This window comes from Neoarius graeffei, chromosome 13 (assembly GCF_027579695.1).
Source record: "Neoarius graeffei isolate fNeoGra1 chromosome 13, fNeoGra1.pri, whole genome shotgun sequence".
NCBI lineage: Eukaryota > Metazoa > Chordata > Actinopteri > Siluriformes > Ariidae > Neoarius > Neoarius graeffei.
Window position 1 is genome coordinate 23417864 of NC_083581.1, and position 26036 is coordinate 23443899.

The 26036-nt window shown below is 41.6% G+C and overlaps 1 protein-coding gene across 2 annotated transcripts in view; it reads right to left on the reverse strand.

The window, feature by feature from the left end:
* Positions 1-3960: 3960 nt before the first annotated feature.
* Positions 3961-26036, reverse strand: part of csrnp2 (cysteine-serine-rich nuclear protein 2) — a 113081-nt gene continuing 91005 nt past the window's right edge. The window contains exons 3-6 of one of the 2 annotated variants that reach the window (XM_060937361.1): positions 20321-20491; positions 16175-16437; positions 15501-15797; positions 3961-7244 (exon numbers count right to left, since the gene is read on the reverse strand). In XM_060937361.1, the coding sequence (XP_060793344.1) occupies positions 6363-7244; positions 15501-15797; positions 16175-16437; positions 20321-20477 (1599 nt within the window). In that variant the 5' untranslated portion in view covers positions 20478-20491 and the 3' untranslated portion in view covers positions 3961-6362. Of the gene's footprint in view, positions 7245-15500; positions 15798-16174; positions 16438-20320; positions 20511-26036 lie in introns of those variants that run through there. The other variant, XM_060937360.1, reaches the window with a different exon arrangement.

The window sequence follows — 26036 nt, forward strand, 5'->3', positions numbered from 1 at the left end:
AGTACTAACAAAAGTAAACTCTTCACTCGGCACTGGCTATGTACCAAAATCTTTTAAAATAGTAGCTATTGAAAAAAAATGTTCATGTCCCTTGTAAAGGGTCAAATTAAGGCAGCAACTAAACACATACTTGCATAGAAAATCATACACAATAAATTTACTAAAACAGTACGTAGTCAACTACCTATTACTGGCCTCCGATCAGGGTTGCATGTCTATGATTGTTTTACTTGATCTCAGCACAGATTCTAATACCATATACGCTATATTGCCAAAAGTATTTGCTCACCTGCCTTGACTCACATATGAGCTTAAGTGACATCCTCTTCCTAATCCATAGGGTTCAGTATGACGTCGGTCCACCTGTTGCAGCTAGAACAGCTTCAACTCTTCTGGGAAGGCTGTCCACAAGGTTTAGGAGTGTGTTTATGGGAATTTTTGACCATTTTTCCAGAAGCGCATTTGTGAGGTCACACACTGATGTTGGACGAGAAGGCCTGGCTCTCAGTCTCCGCTCTAATTCATCCCAAAGGTGTTCTATCGGGTTGAGGTCAGGACTCTGTGCAGGCCAGTCAAGTTCATCCACACCAGACTCTGTCATCCATGTCTTTATGGACCTTGCTTTGTGCACTGGTGCACAGTCAGGTTGGAAGAGGAAGGGGCCAGCTCCAAACTGTAAAAACAGTCTGCATGCCTAGGTGTTTGATTTTATACACCTGTGGCCATGGAAGTGATTGGAACACCTGATTCCGATAATTTGGATGGGTGAGCAAATACTTTTGGCAATATAGTGTATTTCAATATTCTTGTAGACAGATTAATGTGGAGTTAAAGGACTGACCATTATCAGTTTGTAAATGCTAATGATGGCTTCACTGTGTGCAAACAAAGGTTTGTGTTCCAAAAGGCTATGTCCTATGGCCACCGTCCCCCCCCCCCATATGCTACCTCTCCTAGTATTCATTACATGGTATTCACACCCACCACATTGCTAATGACCAAGTAAAGGATATGAAGTGGCTGTGTACTAGGTGTGTAAACATGGATGCAATTTTTGGTGTCATTTCAGAAACATCCATGTAATTTACAATTTTGAATTGAATTCATCATTTAAGAGTATTTGTTCAGATGTGATAAACTGGGTGTTATATGGACACAAGGCAGAGATTTGACTAAAATATCTTCTCTGTAAGCTACCCTGCAAAAGATATTTGTTCGAGCTGAAATATCCTGGTCTTTGCCAACACATTTTTTACCAGTCTGTCCCCAATTATAAATACATTCATTATAACATTTGTTTCCATTTTATGACCCTACTGAGATTAACTAAACAAACCTGATTGTTTAATTAATCTCAGTAATTAAACTTGTTAAAACCGTTAATGTTATAATCACATTATCGGTTATCACCCGAATGAGGATGGGTTCCCTTTTGAATTTGGTTCCTCTCGAGGTTTTCTTCCTCATGTCGTCTGAGGGAGTTTTTCCTTGCCACCATCACCACAGGCCTGCTCATTGCGGATAGATTAGCTCATGTTTAAAGTCATTCAAGTTCTGTAAAGCTGCTTTGTGACAATGTCTATTGTTAAAAGCGCTATAGAAATAAACTTGACTTGATTTTACTCAGGGCGGCACGGTGGTGTAGTGGTTAGCGCTGTCGCCTCACAGCAAGACCTACACAGCAAGAAGGTCCTGGGTTCGAGCCCCGGGGCCGGCGAGGGCCTTTCTGTGTGGAGTTTGCATGTTCTCCCCGTGTCCGCGTGGGTTTCCTCCGGTTTCCCCCACAGTCCAAAGACATGCAGGTTAGGTTAACTGGTGACTCTAAATTGAGCGTAGGTGTGAATGTGAGTGTGAATGGTTGTCTGTGTCTATGTGTCAGCCCTGTGATGACTTGGCGACTTGTCCAGGGTGTACCCCGCCTTTCGCCCGTGGTTAGCTGGGATAGGCTCCAGCTTGCCTGCGACCCTGTAGAAGGATAAAGCAGCTAGAGATAATTAGATGAGATGAAATGATTTTACTCAGAGTTAAGGATGGTGATTCACAGATCATGGCGGTCTTTTACTCAGAGTTTGAGCCCAGAAACAAGCCGTAAGGATAGACAGTGCTGGTTGCTTAATGATTAAAAATGAGCACCCAGGCTCATGAGAGATGTTGATGAGTAGTTAACTTGCTGTGTGTCCAGAAAGTATTTCCAAAAAAAAAAAACCTGTTCAGGAATATGCATATAACCAATACCCAAGAGGAACCAAAACAATAAATATACATCTCTCACATATACACACCAGAACTGAGAAATATCTATCCGTGAATGTAATATAATACAGGCCAATGTTTTTGTGAAATTTTATAACTCGTACTCATGAACAGAAAATTATATGAAGCATTTAAAGTACACAAGATATTGCTGCCCTCTAGTGGCAAATCAATTACAACTAAATACACTATGTGATGAGCTCTGCCAGTTGCACTGATGTTGCCATGCACATTTCTGATGCTTTCTTTGAATTTTAATAACAAATATCAAGTAGGACTGGTTCTTATTTAGGCCAAAAATAAATAAAATTATTAGTCCAACAAGATGTATGAAAGGGACTGCACTGAGAATAATGGATAAAATTTATTAACTTTATCACATTTTCATATAAAATGGGTATTTTTTTCCCCTGTTCCTTAGGCAACAGTTAGCATTAGACTTTTGCAGCTATTAACTCCAACCTCATTCAGTTTCATTCATCAAGCATCTTTAGAACATGTCAGCAAACACCCACACACAGGTTGGATTACATTTTGCGCAGTGGTCCCAAAACAGAGCAAGCCAAAAAGAGAGGAAGCAGGAATAACATGAACAGTAAGGGAACTTTTTCCACATCTTCACACACAAATGATGTTTCCCCTCCAGGCCAAGTTTGAGACCACTGCTGTAGTTCATTTTACATCAAGGCAACAGATAAAGAAAAAACTAAAACCTAAGAAACGCACGCATCAGACTTCTCCGTCTCCCTGCTTCCCCCAGTGCACTATGGTTTGGTCTGTAGCAGTTTACCACTTCACGTCTTCAGTGTAATTCAATTCCAGGCCTATAATTCTGCTACAAAAGGAAAATCACATGTGTATGACACTTCAACGTGATCAAGATTGTACACACAAGGAGTGAACATTGAATCAGTCACATATACAAAGACAAGATACACACTAAAGGACAAAACACAAAACAAAAACACTTTCCTTTTCGTTTTCAGTTATACCGTGACAGTACAAAGCAAATATACTTTCTTTTATGATTAGTCATTTGCAAAAATGGTTATTATTGCAGTTTTTGCCTAAAATGTAATGCTTGGCTCAATACAGTGTTGAGATAAAGCAACAGTTCTATATGATCACAAAAGGTCATGACCTTCCGTCAAGTTACTCAGTGAGTAGCGAGGGTTAAATTGAAATAAAGACACTTATCCATGCATAGCTATATGGATAACTGAAGCAGAATAAATACACGGAGCAATTTGTACGATTAAACCTTGTGTGGACCAAAAAAAAAAAAAAGTGTGTAGTGCTTTCTTTTGAAAATGTAGTGGAACTTTAAGTGCTTTATGATGATCTCTGGCTGTGATGAGGAAATGTTTTCTTTACACAGCATTCCTACTAATATGTAAACCTAACACGAGCACCTTTTTGAACATGACAACCCATCATACAAACAAGGTTCAAGACACATTCAGATGAATATATGCAAAACCTTTCATTCACACACACACACACGTCTGGTGTAACTCCCATTTGTCTTCTCTGTGTAGTGTATACAGACAGTTTTTACACATACATAATTTAACATCTTAACCTAATACGAAAATGTTGCTTAACTTATATTACCAGCTAAAGTATATTTTCTGTAATCAGCCCCCCCCCCAAAAAAAAAACAAACAAAAAAAAAAACACCCTATTGATATTGTAGAACATCTTGTTTGAACATTTTTTTAAAGCACAACACAAAATTTAACTAAAAATTTGAGGTCTCGATGTCTGTCAAAATTCCAACAGGGCAAGGTATAAGAAATTAATTTGTGATAGTGTACAAAGTTTCTTTTCCCAAGTGTAAAACCATTCTATGCTTTGAGCACTGAACAGCACTGAGAAGGCCTGCAGATTTACTGTATATTAGCACAAAAAATTGAATGTGTTAAAACTTAAAAATGGTGAAACTTTTTGAACCAATGCGGCACTGTACGTAGCCTGTTTCCCAGCTAACGGTGTCCAAGCCACAGTTTTTCTAAGTTTCTATACAGACTGCTGCCCTTCCTACATTTCTGGGTTTTGGGGATCAGAAGAGTGAACATGTATACAGTAACATACAAAAGGAGAAAAAAAAAATTAAATGCACACAGACCTGGTGTGCAAATAAAATGTATGTACCGGTAATCTCATTAACCAAAAGTTTATGATTAGCAGTGACTGAAATCATAGTTGCCATTGCCCTAATGACTCCAGAAAAACTAAAGCATTGTGGGCTATTCTGTGCTAAAATCACTTTGCTTGACCCTAAGCATCACAGAACTTGGAGATAATATGAAGTGATGAAAAAGTTTGTTAAATGAAATACACTGTATGAATATTTGAGCTCCAAGGTCCTGGTTCGATCCCGTGCTTGGGTTACTGTCTGTACCGTAACATTTTCTCCCAAAAACATCCAGGCAGGTGGCTTGGCTACTCCGTGTGTGTGCACGCATGTGGTGCTCTGTGATGCACCACCCAGCAGACTGGGTGGTCCACAGTCTTCCTGGGATGGGCTCCTGATCCACTGTGAACCTGACCAGGATTAAGCAATTACTGAAAGCAGGCCTGTTACTCGAAAGAGGCCATTCCTTCATCTAGAAGGACTTTGCATCACAAATTTATAATAAATGTATGTGAAACATTTTAGTAATACATTATGTATTTTGGGTTCTATGTTAAAATAGTGGTATTAGAGGTTTTTTTTTTTTTTTAACTTTCTTTACACGAGTTTTAACAGTGGTCAAACGTAATCTGAATTTCAGAACCTTCACTTTTATAATTCAAGAATTTCACATTATTCTTTGCATCCAATAAACAGTTTCACAAAAACAAAAAGATTCTCATTTAACAGCTCATTTGGCACCAGTTCATACCTTTACTCGAAGATCTGTGATTGGTTCCATCAAAAGCTTCTATCAAGCAAATCCACTATATAGCCAAAGGTTTTTGGACACCTGACTGTCACACTTGTGTGTTTGTTGAACATCCCATTCCAGATTTGCTCCCCTTTGCTGTTATAAGCAGCTCCACTCTTCTGGGAAGGCTTTCCACTATATTTTGTGGAATGTAGGTGTGGGGATGTGTGTTCAATCAGCCACAAGGGAATAGCATGAGGTCAAGCACTGATGTTGGGTGAGGAGGTCAGGGGTGAAACTGGCACTGCAATTCATCCCATTGGGGTTGAGGTTCAAGCTCTGTGCAGGTCACTTGAGTTCTTCCACTCCAACCTTGGCAAACCATGTGTTCATAGACCTGGTTGTGTCCTAGGGCATCATGCTGGAACAGCTTTGGACTGGTGAAAGAAAGCTGTAATGTTACAGCATACAAAAGACATCCTTGACAATTGTGCGCTTCCAACTTTGTGGTAATAGTTTGGGGAAGAACCACATACGGGTGTGATAGTCAGGTGTCCATAAACCTCTGGCCATATAATGTTAATACCTGTGCAAAATAATTGCACAATAAGTTATCATGCTGCTTAACTTTAAGTCTTTAATGTGCATGATTCTCTCTTTTCCCTGTCAGTTGCTCTTAGCAAACAGTTGTACAGTACATCAAAACCAAGTATTTCCAGAGTAATGTCTATTGATCAAGATGGTGGCTATCAGGGACCCTTGTTCAGCTTCACTACTGAAATCTCACCAACACCCATGGAGCGTTTTCAAGCTACTGATTTATGGTTAATAATCTGAATGCATCAGTGAGTTAATCCACTGAAAAAAAAAAAAATCAAGGCATTACCAAAGCTGCAAGGACCTACCTGGGCCATCCTGTTTGCTCCTAGGCATAAAGGCCACAATTTCCACCAGTACCAAATACTGAACTGGTACTGCAACGGAAAAAATATGCAATCCCTCAAGTTCCACCAAATCCTCCCTCTCTGCTTTGTTTATGTTCTATTATATATGAATAATTTATTATTCTATTTTTTCTTTCAATAAAACTTTGAAAGTCCTACATCAAATATAGTGCATGCTTATTTCTAAACACAAACCAACCAATGTCAGTAACTGTTAACATCTCTCAGTGTACGAGTTGGCTGTCTTGATCTTCACTATAAATCTTGTGCAAAATATCTGCAGCATTGCCAGGCTCTAAACCTCCGGAGGAAGTTTTATTGCCTTTTCTTCCACCAGTGAGCAAGTCTCTTGAAAATCTATGCCACTTGGGCCATGTTCAGAGCTGGAGTGGCCCTCATCAGCCTCTTTAATGCTCTCTGGACATGAAGGTTGGTCAGAAGCAGAGCTCTCAATCTGATCCTGCCTGCAGGTTTGATATTTGTGACATTTGCTCCTGGCCTCTCCTTCTACTTGTCCACCTTGTGGTTCTTGACCTTTTCTGGGCTCCTCTTCTTGCTTGTCATGAGTCTTAAATGTGGCTGTCTCTACATGGTCTATCTGATAATAGAGAACAGAAGCTGACTCATTCAGACTGTGAGCATCTTCCTGGTTCTCCTTAATGCATAGCAGGGTTGCTCCTCCTGGAAAAGTGTCCTGAAAGAACATTTGGTCTACCTCAACCATACTCTCAACCTCCTCCTGGCTGCTCAGCTCCTCGTGCAAGAGACACAATTTTGGACTGGGACTCTGCACCTCCTCTCTGTGGGCCTCCTCCTCCTGCTCCCGTCTCCTTGCCTGCTCCTCAGCACTCTGCAGGTGGAGCACTGCCGTCTCATTCTCATGCTCCAGGCTATGGCAGTGCTCCTCTAATAGCTCCTGCTCACTCGAGGACTCCGTCTTCATCTCTACTCCAGAATCTAGTGAAGAATGGGCACATGAAGGACCAGGATTCAGCTCGGTTTCCTTCCCACAGTCTTCTCCAGGTTTTGAGCCTAGCACATGTCTCTTCTCCCGGTCTAGTTTCATAATTGTGTGTAAGAAGTGAGTGCGAACACGGACAGGGTTGAATTCAATCCGTCCTGCTGCATTATGGCAGCCATCACGAGAACAGCCACATGGGAAGGACATGCGGTCCACCTGGGATAGAGAGATGGAAAAGAGAGGGAAAATGAGAGAGCATTGCCTTATATTTAAAATATAATTCACACTGCTACAAAGACGTTCACATTAAGGTCCTGATAAAAGGGATTAATATAGGAAAATCATTGAATGTTGGCAACATGGTATCCATATTGTGCAAGATAAAATGTTAGATTAAATGCAGGACTCATCCACTTCACTTGCATGTAAATTGTTAATGAACTTATTACAAATCAGGAGTTTAATGTATTGTGTTTAACAGAAATGCGGATTAAGCCAAATGAGTATGTAGCATTAAATGAAGCTCGTTTCTCCTAGATAGTTATATACACCAACCTCATCTAACTGGCAGAGGAGACATCAGTTATTTATAATGATTTATCTAGGCATCACACAAAAACATGAACATAAATTCAATGTGTTTGAAGCTCTTTAATGTATGTAGCCACACACACACAGTCTACCCAGGAGATTCCACAAATAATTTTATAGACTCCCAGAGCCATATACTGAATTGGTAGATTTCATATCAAACCTGGTTGTTTCCTTGGATAAAGCCTTAGTTGCTGGAGACTTTAATATTCACTTTGATGACTCAGAAGACCCTTTGAAAATAGCATTCGTGTACATTCTAGATTCAGTAAGAGTTAATCAGAATGTCATAGGATCTACTCATAATGGTGATTACACTCTCGATCTAATACTCATTCAGATTAAATATAGAAAACTGTCACACTTCCACAATCTGAAGCCATCTCCGAACGCTCATCTCATTTGAAATATGTATTAGTGGTGATGTATGCACCTTGCCACGCTATTGCGTCAAATGTACCGTCGTGTCAACTACTTCATAAAGTTTAATAGTCTCCCAGAGTGATCAACTTTGACAGGACCACCGGCAGACCCCACAGAACTTGATCAGGCAACTGAATGGTTAGAGTCAACATTCCACTATAGTTTAGATAAATGTAGCTCCACTTAAAAGAAAAAGAGAGAGAAAAAACTAACACCCTGGTAACACAACCAAAGACAAACTACTCAAAAATTAGGATGTAAATGGCATCAATCAAAATTGGTAGTATTCCAATTAGCATGGAAGGAGAGCCTCCTGAAGTACAGAAAAAGCTCTTAGTGCTGCTGGATCAACGTAGCTCTCCACCCTAAGAGAGCAGAAGAAAAAGAATCCTAGATTCTTATTTAACACTTTAGCAAAATTAACTAGGAATAAGACCACCACAGAAACATGCACACCTGCAATATGTAGTAGCAACAATTTCATTAATTTTTCAATGGCAAAATTGAAAATGAGACAAAATTCAAACTTGATTTAAAAGCAAGACAATTTGATAAGTAACCCTTAAGATAACAATACAACTATCAGATCAGCATTTAGAATGTTTTACTCTCTTTAAAAGCAATCAAACCAACTTCACTAATTTTCTAATCAAAATCAACGTGTACTAGATTCCATACCTACACAATTCTTCAAACAGATAAAACCAGATGCAATTGAACCTCTTCTAAAAATAAGTAAATAAATAAATAAATAATTTCCTGAGCACTGGCTATGTACCCAAATCCTCTAAACTATAAGTCATCAGGCTCCAGATTAAAAAAAAAAGAAACCTGATCTTGACCCTTGTCAGCCATCCAATTATAAACAAATATCAAACCTGCCCTTTATCTCCAAGAAACAGCTCCTAGAAGCAGCTGTGGCACTGCAGTTAGACTCCTCTACATAGGAATAACATCCATGAAATGAATCAGTCAGGATTGAGACCTCATCATAGCACAAAGATAGCACTGGTTAAAGTAGTAAATTACCTACTACTGGCATCCAATCAGGATTGTGTCTCCTCGCTTGTGTTGCTTGAACTTAGTGAAGCCTTTGAGACCATTGTTAATATTATCCTTGATAGAGTACAAAATGTCAGTTAAGGGAACAGCCCTCTTCTAGCTCAGGTCTTATTTAACTGATCGTTATCAGTTTGTTGATATAAATGGTGACGTTTCTCTGCATACTAAGGTAAAGTTTGGTATTCCACAAGGTAGTCTTTGACCCACTGTTTTTTTTTTGTATAGGCTACCTCTGGGTACCACGCGTAAGCATGGTATTAGCTTCCACTGTTATGCCGATGAGACACAGTTATGTTTCAGCAAAGCCAGATGAGAGGCACCAGCTTAATAAAATTGAGGAATGTGTAAAGGACATTAGACACTTGATGCTTATTAATTTCCTTCTACTCAAGTCTGACAAGACAGAAGTACTTGTACTAGGACCATGTGTAGCTAGAAGTTAGTTTTCTGATTACATTGTAACTTTGGATGGCCTTTGTTTCTTCATGTGCAGTAGTAAAAGACCTCAGGGCAATCATTGACTCCAGTCTTTCATTTAAAACTCATGTAGATATGAGGATATCCTTTCATCTCAGAAATATTGTTAAGATGTCTCACTACATGATGCAGAAAAACTAGTTCATACCTTTGTTACCTCTAGGTTGGATTATTGTAATATCTCTGGATGTCTCAATAAGTACATAAACAAGCTCCAGTTAGTCTAAAATGTAGCAGTAAGAATCCTTACTAGAACTAGAAGATATGAGCAGCAAAATCAGCACCTTAATTCACCCTACTTGAGCAGCCAGGGGAGCATCAAACACAAGTTAGAGTGCTTTTGCCAAAGAACTCATGCATGCACTCTCCCTCTCAGACAACCTCGTAGACGAAGACAAGAATGATGCGCTCAAGCGCCATGGCCTTTACACCAGCAATCTGTGCCATCACTGGCCCACCACCAGGACATGGCACAGCCAGCCCCCACCAGCGACCTCACCCTAGGTCAGTTTGGGCTCCCCACCACCTGTTCTGACTGCATTCACTTCACCTGCACATCCCCAGGTTTCATTAGAACACCACATGTTTTTGCATGGAGATTTGGGTTGTGTCTGTTCTCTTCCCACTCACAGCGCGAGTCTGACACTGGTATAGAATACAGGTCTGAGCATGACACTCCCACTACCCACATGGAACCACTCCTGCAACATCTCCTGGAAATGAACCTCCAGCAGCAGCAAATGACAAGAGCTTGCAAAAGGCCTACAAGTCACCACCCAGGAGCTGCTGTAATAGCAAGCCAGAGCCTCTCCTCTCCCTGGCTGCCTTCCAGACCCCCAGACAAGAGGTCCTGCTCACCCCTCTGACAATTTGGAAGCCTAACTAAATGTTTGAGCAGATAGCATGTAGAGAAGGTTGGCCTGAAGAGGAATGAGCCCAGGCTCTGGCTCCCCTCATCATCAAGGAGGCCCGACTGGCCTGCTTCAGCCTCCTGCTAGCTGTGTCAGCCTCCTGCTCCTGAAAGAGTAACTCTTGGGATGCTGGGGGTTCTCTATCTGACAGGCCACAATGGAGGCTCATCACTGGGTGCATCAAGTACACATCAACCCCTATAGCTAAATGGACTTGCTCCAAAGAACCACTAAGTGCTGGCTACAGCCCGAGCAGCACTGAGCAATACAGGCTGTGGAACAGGTCACCATGGACCGGTTCCTCCAAGCACTACCTCCTGAAGAATGCATGACCATCAGGATAAGGGCACCCAAGACCTCTGCTGAACTGGTGGGGAGCCCTCAAGTGTGCTTTGGCAACCCTGGACATGAAAAAACAAGGAGCTACAAGGCCAAGGCAGGGAGCCACCAAGGCCTCCACCACACCTCCCTGGGCCAACATGCAGGCCCGAAGGGGCCCCCCCCACCCTGTACACCTGCCCTTGCCCAGCAACTAGCCCATGCCCACCGTACACAAGTAACCTCCCTCTGTCCCAGCATGGAAGCCATGGCTTGCTGGCTGTGCCATCCACTCACCTTCCAGCCCTTATCTACAAAACACCCCCTGCAGCTCATCACCAAGATGTGTGTCTGGCTCAGGGAAGCAAAGGACTGGACCACAAGTCCCCCCTGCCCACACACACCACTAACTCTCTCACATGTGTGCTTAAGTAAGGGACACTTGAAAGGAACTTTGGGCAGGAGCAGAACAAATGGCTGAGGAACTTTGGGCATGTGCACTTTGCTGAGGGCAAAGATCAGCAGCTGGGGCAGGCAATCCCCAGCTCCTACTTCCTGGTCCACCATGGGGTGGACCATCACCACACCAAGTGGCTGGCCCAAGATGTTGACCTGCTGGTGGTTCCTCACTTGAGAATGGACATGGTGATGCATCTAGCCCACTCCCACCCCTTGGGCAGCCACCGGGCCAACCAGAGCACCCTAGAAAGATCAAGGACTGGTTCCCGTGGCTGAGGATAAATTCAGAGGCCAGGAGTTTCTGCCAGTGGTGCCCCCAACATCAGCATACTGCGCCAAAGACCCACTTCTGCCCTGCTTGTGCTGCTCCCAATCATCACCTGTCCCTTCAAGAGAGTGGGCATGGATCTGGTGGGTCCCCTTCCCGTGTCTGCCCAGGGCCATGAGCATATCCTTATCATAGACTACACCACCTGGTACCCTGAGGCAGTCCCTTTCCAGAAGGCCACCCTCCCCCCCCACACACAAGGAACTGGTTCTGCCATTTTCCCATGTGGGGCTCCCCAAGGATATGCTCACGGACCAAGGTACCCCCATTTATGTAAAAAAATAAAATAAGTGGCAGATGTGTCAGCTGTTGCAGGTCAAGCAGATACACATATTGGTGTACCATCCCCAAACCGACAGGCTGTTTGAGAGGTTCAACTAGACCCTGAAGCAAGTAATGGATGAAGATGGCCAGAATGAAGACTTCTTTCTCCCCCACATCTTGTTCGCCATCCAGGAGATACCCCAAGCATCCACCGGCTTTAAGCTGCTGTTTGGGAGAAGGCCCCAGGGCCTGCTGGATGTGGCCAAGGAGGCCTGGGAAGAGCACCTCTCTCCATTCTGGACCACAATTGAGCATGTGAAAGGGATGTAAGGGCACATCGATAAGGTGGTCCCCATTGTGTGCGAACACATGCTCTCCACCCAGGCTGATCAGAGCCACCACTACAATCACTTGGCCCAGCTCTGGAAGTTCCGGCCTTTTGACTGCATGCTGCTACTTGTCCCCACCGCCGACAGCAAGTTCCTCGCATGGTGGCCGAGTGTGTTGGGTCAGTGAACTACCACCTGCAGCAGCTGGGTAAGCGCAAGGACACTCAACTATACCATGTTAAATCAGCTGAAATGCCAAGTTGAGCCCTTTCCTCTGCTCTCAGCCCACACCCTTGTGTCCCCAAATCCTCCAGGACATGCACCAGTCCAGCTGGGAAAAGAGCTCTCTGAATCAATCAATCAATCAATCAATCAAGTTTATTTGTACAGCGCTTTTAACAATAAACATTGTCGCAAAGCAGCTTTACAGAATTTGAACGACTTAAAACATGAGCTAATTTTATCCCTAATCTATCCCCAATGAGCAAGCCTGTGGCGACGGTGGCAAGGAAAAACTCCCTCAGACGACATGAGGAAGAAACCTCGAGAGGAACCAGACTCAAAAGGGAACCCATCCTCATTTGGGCAACAACAGACAGCCTGACTATAATATTAACAGTTTTAACAGGTATAACCCTCAACTGTCCTCATGGGGCCGTCCTTCACAGGAGTGGGGCGATAAAACTCCGACCAGACACAGGGCACCAGGATGGATCAAGCAGGTCCGAGGGGCAGAAGAGGCCAGCATCTCAATCCCAGGATCAACATGTAACTCAGAGGGACAGATTGGGGGGGGGAAAGAGAGAGAGAGAAAGAAAACATGTTGTTAGGTATGCCCTAAAAATGACAAGTATTAAATCTGTGTGGTAGGCTCGCAGAGACAAGAGTCTTTACATCAGGCATGACACACAATGGCATGTTAATATGGTAAAAGAATATATCATGACCTGCTCTGGCTGGATGCTAGATTGGGTGATGGGAGCACACTCCTCAGCAATGATGAGATGCAGATGGGACCCTTAGGCCTGGCCAAGACAATTCAGTTACATTTCACCGGGTCTGGGACATGTGACAGAATGTCTGACGGCCGATTCCCTGCAGGCTACGATAGCCAGTCGAGGTCCCCACCGTCTCCACCAAAAGATTTCCTGTTGACTCCATGTAACTCAGAGGGACAGATTTGGAGTGTGGGGGGGGGGGGGAGAAAGAAAACACAGGTGGTTAGGTATGCCCAATGTCACCTGAATAAGTAGGAACAGTATACATATTGCACCAAGTACAAGCAGGGACTCCGGCAACTAACTATGACAGCATAACTAAAAGGAGAGAGCCAGAAGGTAACACAGGCATGAGGGAGCCCTGGGACATAAAGCAGCCAGCCACTGCACCGTCAACAAACTCGAGTGAGCAAGCGAGTGGGGACTGACAGCATCCATACATCCCAGTTTACCAAAACACTATGTCTGAGGACCCTCCAGACCTACTCCTTTACCTCATAAACACCATTAACAAAAGGCTTGACTAAACAGATATGTTTTCAGCCTAGACTTAAATGCTGAGACTGTGTCTGATTCCCAAACATTACTTGGAAGGCTGTTCCATAACAGTGGGGCTTTGTAAGAAAAGGCTCTGCCCCCTGATGTAGCCTTCACTATACGAGGTACCAGCAGATAGCCTGCACCTTTTGATCTAAGTAGGCGTGGCGGGTCATAGAGGAGCAGAAGTTCACTCAGGTACTGTGGTGCGAGACCATTTAGTGCTTTAAAGGTCAATAGTAGTATTTTATAATCAATACGAAATTTGATTGACAGCATCAAGAGCTGCTGGACCAGTATGCAGAGGAATTCACAGCAGAACCAAGCTGGACCCACCTGATCCAGCATGACATCCAGACCCCCCAGGGTAATAAGTTGTGAACAGCCCAACCATGTCCCAGAGGCCTACCATCATGCGATCAAGCAGGAAGAGGCACAAATACTGCAAACAGGGATCATAGAAGAGTCCACCAGCCACTGGTCAAGCCCCACTGTAGTGGTGCCCAAGCCTGACAGAAATCTGAGACTATGCAATGACTTCAGGAAGCTCAACACTATCTTGGACTTTGACAACTACCCCCTGCCTTGAGTGGATGATCTGATCGGCAGGCTCAGGGGGCCCACTTCATCTCAATCCTGGACCTTAGCAAGGACTACTGGCAAGTGGCCCTGCCGGCCCAGGTCTGCCCCAAAACTGCTTTCACCACTGTGCCAGGCCACTGGCAGTATCGAGTCCTCCTGTTCGGCTTCCATAGGATACCAGCAACCTTCCGGCAACTCATGGATATTGTGCTGCACCCCCACTGAGAGTTCACCGCCGCTTACCTGGATGACCTCATCCACCTGAGCAGATCATCTGCACCACCCAAGATCCACCCTGGGGGAGCTGAGAAAGGCTGGGCTCACCGTTAACCCCTAGAAGTGCTACCTTGAGTTGGCAGAAGCACAGTACCTGGGACACTGTATCAGTTGGGGAATAAAGTTGTTCAACAGCCATCACGTGTACATTTGTGAAATTCCTCTCTGCATTTAACTTATCTGAAGCAATGAGAACACACATTAGCAATGAACGCACACACACATACCCAGAGCAATAGGCAGCCATGCTAACAGCGCCCGGGGAGCAGTTGGGGGTTAGGTGCCTCGCTCAAGGGCACCTCAGCCTAAGGCCACCCCACGTTAACCTAACACCCCCCAACACACCGTATTCAGTACATTTTATATGCTCCTCTTTATCCATCCTATTTTCAGCATTCAGATGGATTCAGCCTATTTGAAGGCATTTGTGCAAGACTTCTGGTTAGCCACTTCCAGTTATTATAGCTGACTAGTTTGTATTCATCACAGCATCTATCAACAAGGCCATTTAACAGCTCATGGTTAAATGTTAAGAGAACAGAATAGTTAAATGTCAGGAGAATATTAGCACAAAGGTTTCAAGTTAGACTGCAAAGTTAAACGTTACTGAGATCAGCTGGTTGTTTGATAGCTCAGGGGTGTCCAGTGTTCCTACACAACAACTGCTGCAGACAAAGGGATTAAATTATTTCACAAATTAATTGTTCCCTGATATATCCATGAGACAGGCAAGCTAGGAAGCTAAAATTAGCTACGTCTGCTCATAAAAGTAGATTGCACAGTCAAATAGATATGTTCATAACTCAGAATTAGCAGCTAACAAAATGCAGATATTAGTTAATATCAGAGTTTGATGCACCTGCACAATGGTCATTTCAGATTTATATACGTGTGTACACACACAGCAGATCTCTGACCTGGCACTTGATGCCTGCTCTGCTGCATCCACATTGGTGTGGGTCACAGTAGAAACGGCAGTCACAGCCACATTCCTCACGTGACAGCCGGATGGCACGCAGCTCCATCTTCTCTCGGGCATCAATGCGGGCGATACCCGAGGCACGCAACAGCGCCCGTCGCCGCTTGGTAGGCAGTGGCTGTAGGAAGAAGCAATCGTCCACCTCGACACTCTCCACATCCAGATCCTCATCAGAAACATCATCCAGTGTCAGCAGGTCAGCCTGGGCACAATCCACTGTGCCGTTCCGTGTCAACTGGAAATTGATGTTAAACTCCCTCATAACACTGATCTATTTTATCCTAACTTATTTAAATAACTTTAGTTTTGCAATACTCTTATTTTATGCTTGACTTTTTAACCCTTCTTCCAAACAACCACATTCTCCTTATATTACAACACTGTCTTACTACCCAATTCACATCATAACAGGCTGCAAAAAGCTGCTGAACCAGACATACATTTGATTAAGTAGTGAAACTCTATACCCTAATATTCCCTTTAAAAATATCATGACATTTATCCTTTTCTTTTTTTTCCTTTCTTAAAAGAGAAATTCATGCACTAAAATGCTGCATATATATAACAAAATGCATCACAGCACACTTGTATTAAAGAGTAATAAGTCTGAACCTTCATCTTGCGAGCATTCAGCTTCTCTTGACGCAGGTGCTGGCGTAGAATGTGGCGGTGGCTACTTTCCTGCTCACGGGCAAATTCCCCCAGTGTATACTGACGTATAGCACAGTGATGCCGTGCCATGCCCAGTGAGCTGCCACCTTGGCTAGGGACACTGGTGAAGCCTTGCCTTCTGGAGAAATAGTAAACCGTCACTGCGTCAAACCGCACCCGCTTATGGCCAAGAGAGGTTTTTTGCCTCCTAAGAATGGAGGTGGCTAAAAGGAGAAATTAGAGAGGTTGTTAAGAGTGGCTGTTTCCCATGAGGAGACCATTTGCGATGTAGGACCTGTTATTAAAATATAAAAAGCATTAAAAGATGAAGAATCACAAGTTACATTGGCCACTGCAAAGGAGCAATTGTTCTCTACATATTTTACTTGACAGGTATGTTAGGATGCTAAGCATACCATCATAATGCTAAAGCGTTTTTTGCATAGCAAAAAATGTAAAAACTAACAAGCGTTGCCAGGCAAAACAAACCTCTCCCGGTAGGACGATTGTTACACTCTTACAGCACGATGACAGTGGCTACAGCCTCTATATGAAGCAGTAGCCACAAAAACCTTGACCAGATGACCCCCAAAATGTTGGAGGTTCTATTTGAGGCCAATGCCCACCTATCCTGAAAGCTTCATGAAAATTGGTCCAGCCGTTTTCTCATATCATTAACAAACACACCCCACCGAAAACAATACCTTGCCCCCTGGTGGACTCTGTCCCAGGCAAGGTAAAAATTAAGGCATGATGCATCTTATTTGACATGTCATGTCTTGCATAGTTTTTGGCCCAATTCCAATTCGCCTCTTACCCTATCCCTCTGTTTTACAGACCCCCACATAGGGTAGGGCATCCAGTTTCTTTTGGGGATTGATGGGTATTGCTCATCTAGCCCTCCAAACAGAGCGTTTTCAGATGCAGACTCCAAATGGAGTGGTAGAAGAAAATTCCCAGCATGATTTCTGAGCTGAGGCAGTGCAACATGGAACATGCCTTCCAATGAAGGGAAAGAAGCTCATATCAAATGTGTTAACGATATAATGGTGTCCCATTTCCTAGGTAAAAATTTCAACCCCTACCCCGTGTAGCTCTGTCCTGAAGGGCCAGTACCCGTAATTTTGGAGTGCCCTCAACTGGGTACGGCTAAAGGAGAGGAACTGGGATTGGGCCTTTGTCAAAAAGGCACCCTTCACAAAAATGAGGGGGAAGTATTTAAATAAATAAATTAATTAATAAGTGTAATTAAAAATTTCACACTGAACCAATTCCAAAAACTAGTTCTAAAAATATTTCCTCCTTTAAAAAAAAAAAATATATATATATATATCACACTGCAAATTGCAAACAATTGTCATATCTCTCATTATACATGCAAATAAATTGTGACCCCTAAAATAATCTATTTGTTTAAAATTATCCTCATTTCTCCAGGAGGTCTACGATTGCCTTGATCATATACTGCTTCTTACGACGGCATATTAGGGCCATTGCAGATTCTATATTATTCTTAAAAGCACAAAGGTGAGGCAGGGGGTAATATTCTGAGGCGGAGGAAAAAGGAAAGGAAGGAAAAAAAAAACCCTCCATTTCCCAGACAGAAGTTGCAAATTTATGATTTAAAAAAAAAAAACCTAAGAACTTGAGAGATTAAGGTCACAAACTTGCGAGGAAAAAGAAATGGAAAACTTTGCAAGGTTGGATCAACATCACACAACAGATGCCATGGCTGAGCCGAGAGTTATAGGAAATGTAGTCTTTCCTCCTTGATCACGCAATATATAAAGAAAGTGCCAAGAGATTTTCAACTACGTGTCCTAGAATGCACTGCAGCCATCTAGCAGGGTAGCACATGATTGTTGTGCTTCCTGGATACAACAGGAAATGAACATTTAAAGCACACAGCTTTGTTTATCCTTGTCTTTTTTTTTTTTTGTCTTAACTGTTCAAGAGCTGTTTCCATTACCTTCAGTGTGTGAATTCTTCTCATCTGCCAAAATCTGTTACTTTGAAACAGCTGAGAGTTATAGGAAATATATAGTCTTTACTCCTTGATTACACAATATAAAAAGTATAACATGCTTTGAGATTTTTAACTACACTTCCTAAAGTGCACTGCAGATGTAAAAGCATGTGATTGTTGTATCCTCTGAAACGAGTTTTTCCTCTTGTAAATTTGTGACATTTTAATCTCAGAATTTGAGTTTTTTTCCACGCAAATGTACGAATTTATAATCTCGGAAGTTCTAAGGCCCCCCCCCAGAATATTATCCCCTCCTTCAGCTCCATATTCTTTTGACTTACAATGGATCGAAAATGTAATTGTCATTTACTTAGAATATTAAGTACATTTAAAAAAATATATATTTTTTATTTTTATATATATATATATATATATATATATATATATATATATATATATATATATATATATATATATGAATGAGTGATTCCACGCTTATGGGTACTGAAATGGGGACATGAACTTATTCACCTAAAACCATTTCTTTTTTTTACCATCAGGTCACAAAACATGTAATCTTTAATGAATGATATGTTAAAAGATAACTTTAGTTTTCTGAGATGTAATAAAAACATTTATATGCCAAAGTCAAGCCTATGAGTTCCAAAATGATGTCTGTTACATTACTTCTGTTACGATTGTCCATCTCGCGTCTGTTACAAATTAATTACAATCTAGCTCTATACCATGTTAATCTTATTGAAAGAATGTGTATGTTTATCCTACTACACGTTTATTAATTATATTTGCTAAAACATCACCTTCCTATGTTTCAAAAAGTAATTCTACATTGTTAAAATTGAGAATATACATGTCCACAACACTTCTGTTACGTTCTGACTTTGGCATATAAATATGTTTTTATTACATCTCAGAAAATTAAAGTTATCTTTTAACATATCATTCATTAAAGATTACATGTTTTGTGACCTGATGGTAAAAAAAAAGAAATGGTTTTAGGTGAATTTTTAAAAATAAGTTCATGTCCCCCCCCATAAGCGTGTCCCCATAAACTCAATGCTCAAAAAAAAACACAAACAAAAAACAAACACCTGTAAGCAGTTAAAACACCAGTGACCTGGAAGTGTTGCTCCAGAATGAATGAAGCCCATGCAGCAACAGATGTAATCGTGTGTTATGGTCAGAGACTAAAATTAAACTTTTTAACCATTGATCTGTTTTTTTTGTGTGTGTGTGTGTGTGTGGGGGTGGGGGGGGAGAGAGGAGACAGACTAGATGGACATTTTTGATCCTGAGCTCCCATTACTGCATACAATATATAATATGTCCCCATGTCAGTCTACCTTTCTCCGACCTCCCAAAAACATGGTACGTGTGCGCACGCATACATGCGTGCTGCCCCAAGATGGACTGATGTCCTAGCCAGTGTGCATGCTGCCTTGCACGCAGTGTTTCCAGGCTCAGCTCCGGATCCACCAGGAGGGATAATACAGTTACTGAAGATGGTCAGTCTGTGCATTTTAAAGCGCAAAATATTACTAACTGCAATTATCATTCAAATTATCTTTTACACTGTTTTGATTGGCTGAGCGAACTGCAAATAACTGCCTACATATAATGGTCTGCTCATGCACAGTTACTTCACACTTGTGTCAACATTTTTGTCACTTTTGGCTCGCTTCCATAAATTGACAATGTGTTGGCTTTTTAAATTGAAAGCAAAAACAGTGAAAAACAAAAAAAAACCCGACTGAAGTTGACATGTCTTTCAACAGTATCAAAGAAATATTTTTGGATGGAGCTCATTACATCAAAAGAGAAATTTATTTGAATGATCGAACAATTATTGAACTCTTCAAAATATCGTGATTTGTTAGCATCTTGCAATTATTTGCCTCCAGAATTTGCAAATAATTGCTTGCACGCCACGAACAAACCACAATATTTTGTTCAACCTCATCCAATAATTACATTTACTTTCCCATATTTTCACAAAAGGTGCCAATAATTAAGACCTATTTTCATTCAAACTATAAGCTAATTCCACTAAGCAAAAATGTCGTTCCTGGTACATTAACATTACAAGTGTGAGCTGAACTTTGACCCTTGTGGCTTCTTACGTGTGAGAGAGCTGCAGGGGGCATTGAGGCTGTCACAGCTATCCACGCTGTCGCTGCTCGACACGTCGTCGTCTGATTCTTTAAGCGTTGAGCATGGTGAGCCACTGTCCACCTCCTCAAATCTGCGCTTTAGGCCAAGAGCCGATACCGTCTCCATGGAAACTTGACGTTCTGAGGACATGACGTACATGATTGGGTCACACAAGTAATGAAGCCACAACAGAGAAATAAAAGCAGCAGCCAAATTAAAACTCTATGGAGTGTAGTAATTAAGACATCAGTGCTCCTACTAAAATGTGCATCAGACAAGTAATTATTTTGGTATCGCAGTTTTAACTAAGATTAATCATCTCATGGAGAATTATTTCCTTACATTAGCTGTAAAATTTGTGCAGTAGGTGAAGGTGTTTTTAAATCCTGACATTTATCTTTTAGATAGATTGTCAGATATAATTAATTACAGGCAATAGTCTGTTCACGTAGGGTTACGCAGGAATATAAACTCAATTTTGCATGCAATCTGCCCTAACGTATGAGTTGAAAGCACTATAACAGCCTGCCAGTATTAATGATCTGTGTGATGTATGATGAATTTTATGATACATATTAGACAAAAACAGGTAAACTTCAGTTTCTTTTACAAAAGTAAATCAAACATGCAACCAAATCTCACAAGTCTGAAGAGAAAACATTTACAGGTTGCAGTTGAGCAAGATATTTATTTCACTTTTCTTGAAAGAGATGAAGAAATTGTGCTGTGTTTTTAACCCCCCCCCACACACACACACGGCAAAGCCCTTTATATTTATATAAGCCAAGTAGAATTGGAGAACCGCATTGATGGGGATCAACTACCACCAAGTCGTCCAGTCCTTTGTGTTACTAATTTATGTCTGAAATACCCTCAACATGCACTTCAAAAGAAAGGAAGCTGTACCATTTATGACCCGTTTTAATCTTGGTGTGACCCTGACCTTGGTTGGAATTCCAAAATCTAACTTGTTCACAATGATAATTCCATATAAATCCTACAAATATTTAACTAGTCCTTTGAGATAATCACCCTAATCTCAGATGGATGGATCGGCAGACAGGTGGACACATTGATAACTGGAAAACATGAAAACTGAAATTAAAAAATAAATCCAGCAAACAGCTGTACAACCCCCCACCCCAAAAAAAAACACCGTCATAAGCTAACCAAAAAAAAGTCTAAAATATCCATGTGGAGATTTATTTTCTTCAATATTCACTGTGTAGGCCATAGAAAACACTGCCATGGCAACAGAGAAGATATGGCCTTGGTACAACTGTACTTTCTCCTTTAGTCTTCTTCCAAACAGCTGCTTTATATCTCCATTTAAAATATCATGCATTTCTTCATGTACAAGGTCAGGACAGTGCACCTTCCTCATCTAAACAAACTCGAGAAACATTGAGCAAGATTTTATTTCGTGATTGGACATATTTTTGCCTTCATGATGCACACTTGGGCAAACTAATGTCCATGCATTCCATTATAAACAAATGCAAATATTAGCAGTTGAGATTACGCCAAGAGCTAAGCAGAGTTAGAAAACAAGATGAGAAACACTATGGACCCTTTTCACGTGACATCACGACAAACGCGGCCGCCATTTTGGACATGTACTACCAGTAGTTTACCACAGCCAGCATTGAGGAACGGCAGCAAAGAAAGTGTTTATTTTCAGCAAGACTTCCATCATGCCACTATATTGTTGTGCACTTGGATGTAGTAACTATCAACAAACAAGGCAAGGGTTATCATTTTATCGGATCCCGGTAGATGCTGACCGACGGAGAAGATGGATAGCGGCATACCAACGCTTGTGTAGTGACCACTTTGTTGGAGGTAAGACGAATAAAATTAGCCAGAAAAGGCATTACATTGCTGTTAACATTCCATTCTAGTTTACTGTAATTATGATCTGGCAGCTATTTACACCGGATCCAGTGTAAATAGCTGCCGGAGCCGGCGGCCGCGGAGCCGGCGCGCGCTCGCTCGCGGCCCGGCCGGAGCCGGCGGCCGCAGAGCCGGCGCGCACTCGCTCGCAGCCCGGCCGGACGTTGGCTCCGGTAGCTATTTACACTGGATCCGGTGTAAATAGCTGCCAGATCATAATTACAGTAAACTAGTAAATACAGTTTTCTGCATCTCGCTCCTTTTTCTTTTATGTTTGTCGCCTTCCTCGCATTCAAACCGATTTGAGCCGAAGTCCACTACATGTCCAAAATGGCGGTCGCGTTTACGAAGGTCACGTGACTGAAAAGGGTCCATAGTCAGTCAATACACAAATTACGATTGTTAAAAGCAACTGTAATAAACGGAGGGAAAAAGTCATTTTAAATGGGACTTTAAAGCTAGATGCCCTTTTGAATTCATAACTTCGGTGAAATTTAGTTCCCTCTGAAATTTGGTCATTGTGATGTTTCTGGAATATCTCCAAAAAAAAAAAGCCACCCCCACACAGGCCATTCTGGGGCTAGGAAGTTATTTAATTTGAGGGGATTCCCTAGCAAATAAAGTGCATGAAATTGCACAGTCAAGCAGACAGGAAGTCCGTGTGCACATGCGCAGGTTTACCATCTTTTGGGTTTTACAGCAGCTGGCATCCACTGTGTTGCATTACTGCCATCTACAGGTTTACCTTGATTGTGCACTGATGGTTACCGGTACATCAATCTGTCACTAAATGAACAGCTGATCACACCGAGGTTCTCACTGACCACCAATATTTATTAGTTTGGTCCTGTTGTTTCCTTTCCTTCGCAACATAACGTCTTTTCTTCTCACTTTCCGTTACTGTAGTCAGTCAGTCTTCCACGCTTCATTCGCACACTCGTGTCCTCTATTTTTCTCTCCCATTTCAAATTTCAATGTCTTGTGTGAACAGGGAAAGGCCACCACGTGATGCATGACATAGGAAGAAAAAACAACCTTTGCCGCATGCACACTTCAAGCACAGTGAAATTCATCCTCTGCATTTAACCCATCTGAAGCAGTGAACACACGCGCACACACCCAGCGCAGTGGGCAGCCACACTACAGCGCCCGGGGAGCAGTCAGGGGTCAGGTACCTTGCTCAAGGGCACTCCAGCCCAAGGCCGCCCCACGTTAACCTAACTGCATGTCTTTGGACTGTGGGGGAAACCCGAGCACCCGGAGGAAACCCATGCAGACACGGGGAGAACACGCAAACTCCACACAAAGGCCCTCGCCGGCCGCTGGGTTCGAACCCGAAACATAGTATCTTGAATTGGGTCATGGTGAAGCCGGGGGGGGGGATTGGAAGCCTGTGATTTGAATTCAGCAGTTTGGTCCACTAAACAAAAAATAATTGGGTGTCAGGGAAAATTCTTTTTAATGATGTACACTTGAAAAATCTGAAAGGCAGTCTACCTTTAAATAGATTTAGTGCACTTGATCAGCACAACACCTCAAACAGAACACACTGCCTCTAAATTTAATGCAACCATAAAAACAAGAGAAATCCTAAACTCATTAATTCACTTGTAAAAAGTTGTGTATAAAATGTTTGCATAAGCCAGAACAAATGATAATTTTTCTGGACTTCAGAGCTTTGGATACGCCGATTTTCCTCGAATTCATGTGTGCATGTTGATAAATAATTTGTAAATTACCAAAGCATATGCAATAAGCATGTAACATTTATGAGTAGCACGCTGTGTGAGCACAATCGCCATCAGGCGCGTTAAAATGTAAATAACTTTTCTAGAATTTCACCAAAACTCATTGAATTTTCAGCATTGTAAGAGAACTCCCTAAAGTATTATTCAGCAAAACCCCAGAATGATAGCACAAATCTCGAATTTTTAACAGAAATTTAGTTCTTAAAATTTAACGTAATTATGGACGTCACGCATAAAACACCCGTGAAAAATCACTTTGAATGCTGTTTTGAAAGTTTTGATCAAATATTCTCTATAATAAAAAATTGCTTAAATATTATAAACACACATTCTTTAATGTATCAAAAAATAATTTTGATAAAGCAAGGAAATTCGGAAGAAAATTTGTTTTTTTCTTTTGCTTGTTGTGCGCATGATGCTACCAAAATCTAACTACCCCCTTCACGAACAATTCCAACTTTCATGGACTTGTAGCGCGAATAAACCTTTCAAAAAAATATATAATACTTCTCACCCAGTAAATTAGAATCCTGGTGATTTATATCCTCGTAGCTTCAGTAGATCTAGAGATTTAGTCGATTTAGTAAATCCCAAACGCTGTGAAACACGCCAACCATATATGGTGAGAAGTGCTGCTGTAGTTGAGAAACTCATTTCTCCCGCTTCCAACTAACTCCGTGACCCATACCAAAATAAATGTCACGCTCATCACTTAAGGATGATTTATGCCAAGTTTCACGGAAAAGTACATCGAAATAAACTTGCTAGAAGCATTTTTCAAAATCCCAAACATCATGAAACATTTCTTGTAGGGTTTCAGGTTACAAATTTCGAGAATAGAGAAATTGCGGCGCAAAAGTTTGCCACTAAACTCGCGAAAATACTCCATCCTAGCGACTTTCACAACCGAACTAGGCTACGTGACAGTCCGTGACCACCCAGGAATGTTCTAGAAGGTACGCTTCTAGGCACGTGCGATCGAGAAAGACGCCACGTGAAGGTAGTAAAGGTAGTATTTCCACTGTCTTATGACGTTTTTGCTTGTTTTAGTATGATAAACAGTGCATTATGGGTAATCATTAAAATGCTGATTTCAAGGTTAAAATGGGTAAAAACAACTCATTTGTATAGATATTGTAAAAATTGTGCCTAATAGTTATTTCAGTACATAAAATCAAAACCTGAATTTTTAATTTTTTTTCCCTATGTTACACCATTGTGCATCTATAGCATGCTACTCATCATTATTGTGATAACTTGTGACACAAAAATCGATGATTAGAATTAATAAAATTTAAAAATGAATGACTTGTCTTAATTTTTCCTAGCTGTAATTAGAAAACAGTGAAATAACAGTTGTGGACTTCACAGCTCTAATGCTCTGAAAACGCACAAAAAAAAAAAAGAGATCTAAAACGTGAAAGAACCGTTGTGTGATTGACTGTACAAAAAGGCTTTCATGAAAAAAAAAAATCAGAGCTCTCTTTTTACAGGCTGCTGAAAGCAAGGAAAGAAGCAAATGGAGGCAGAACAAATGTTCATAAATGTGTAAGAAAAGGCTGATGTTATTAACTTTCATTTTAATAAAATATTTTCATTAAATAGTTATTAAAATGAAATCTAACTAACAGAAGGAATAACAAAGTTGATAAGGAATAGAAAAATGTCCCCTCAACAAGATCAACTGTGAGCTACTGCTCACTTGCATATCCCCCTGCTCTCGCTTATCAGAACGCAAGCAATCGAAGGAATAGGACACTTATTATGAACGTTGACAAATAATTAACCCTGAAACAAGTAAAGAGCAGTGTTCTCCCCAGGTATTTCAAATAGCATCCTGGTAAACTGTCATTTTGAAATAGCATTTTGCTTCTTGAAATAGCATCAAAATCCACCTTGTGTGTTTCGTAAATACATTCAGTCGGTAAACAGGAAGTCGATGTGCGACAGACCTGAAAACGGTATACACGGTATAGAACCCCAAGCTGAAGTTTGGTACCAAGTGGCTATGATTTGTGGTTGCTGAGAAAAAGGGTGTTTCGGA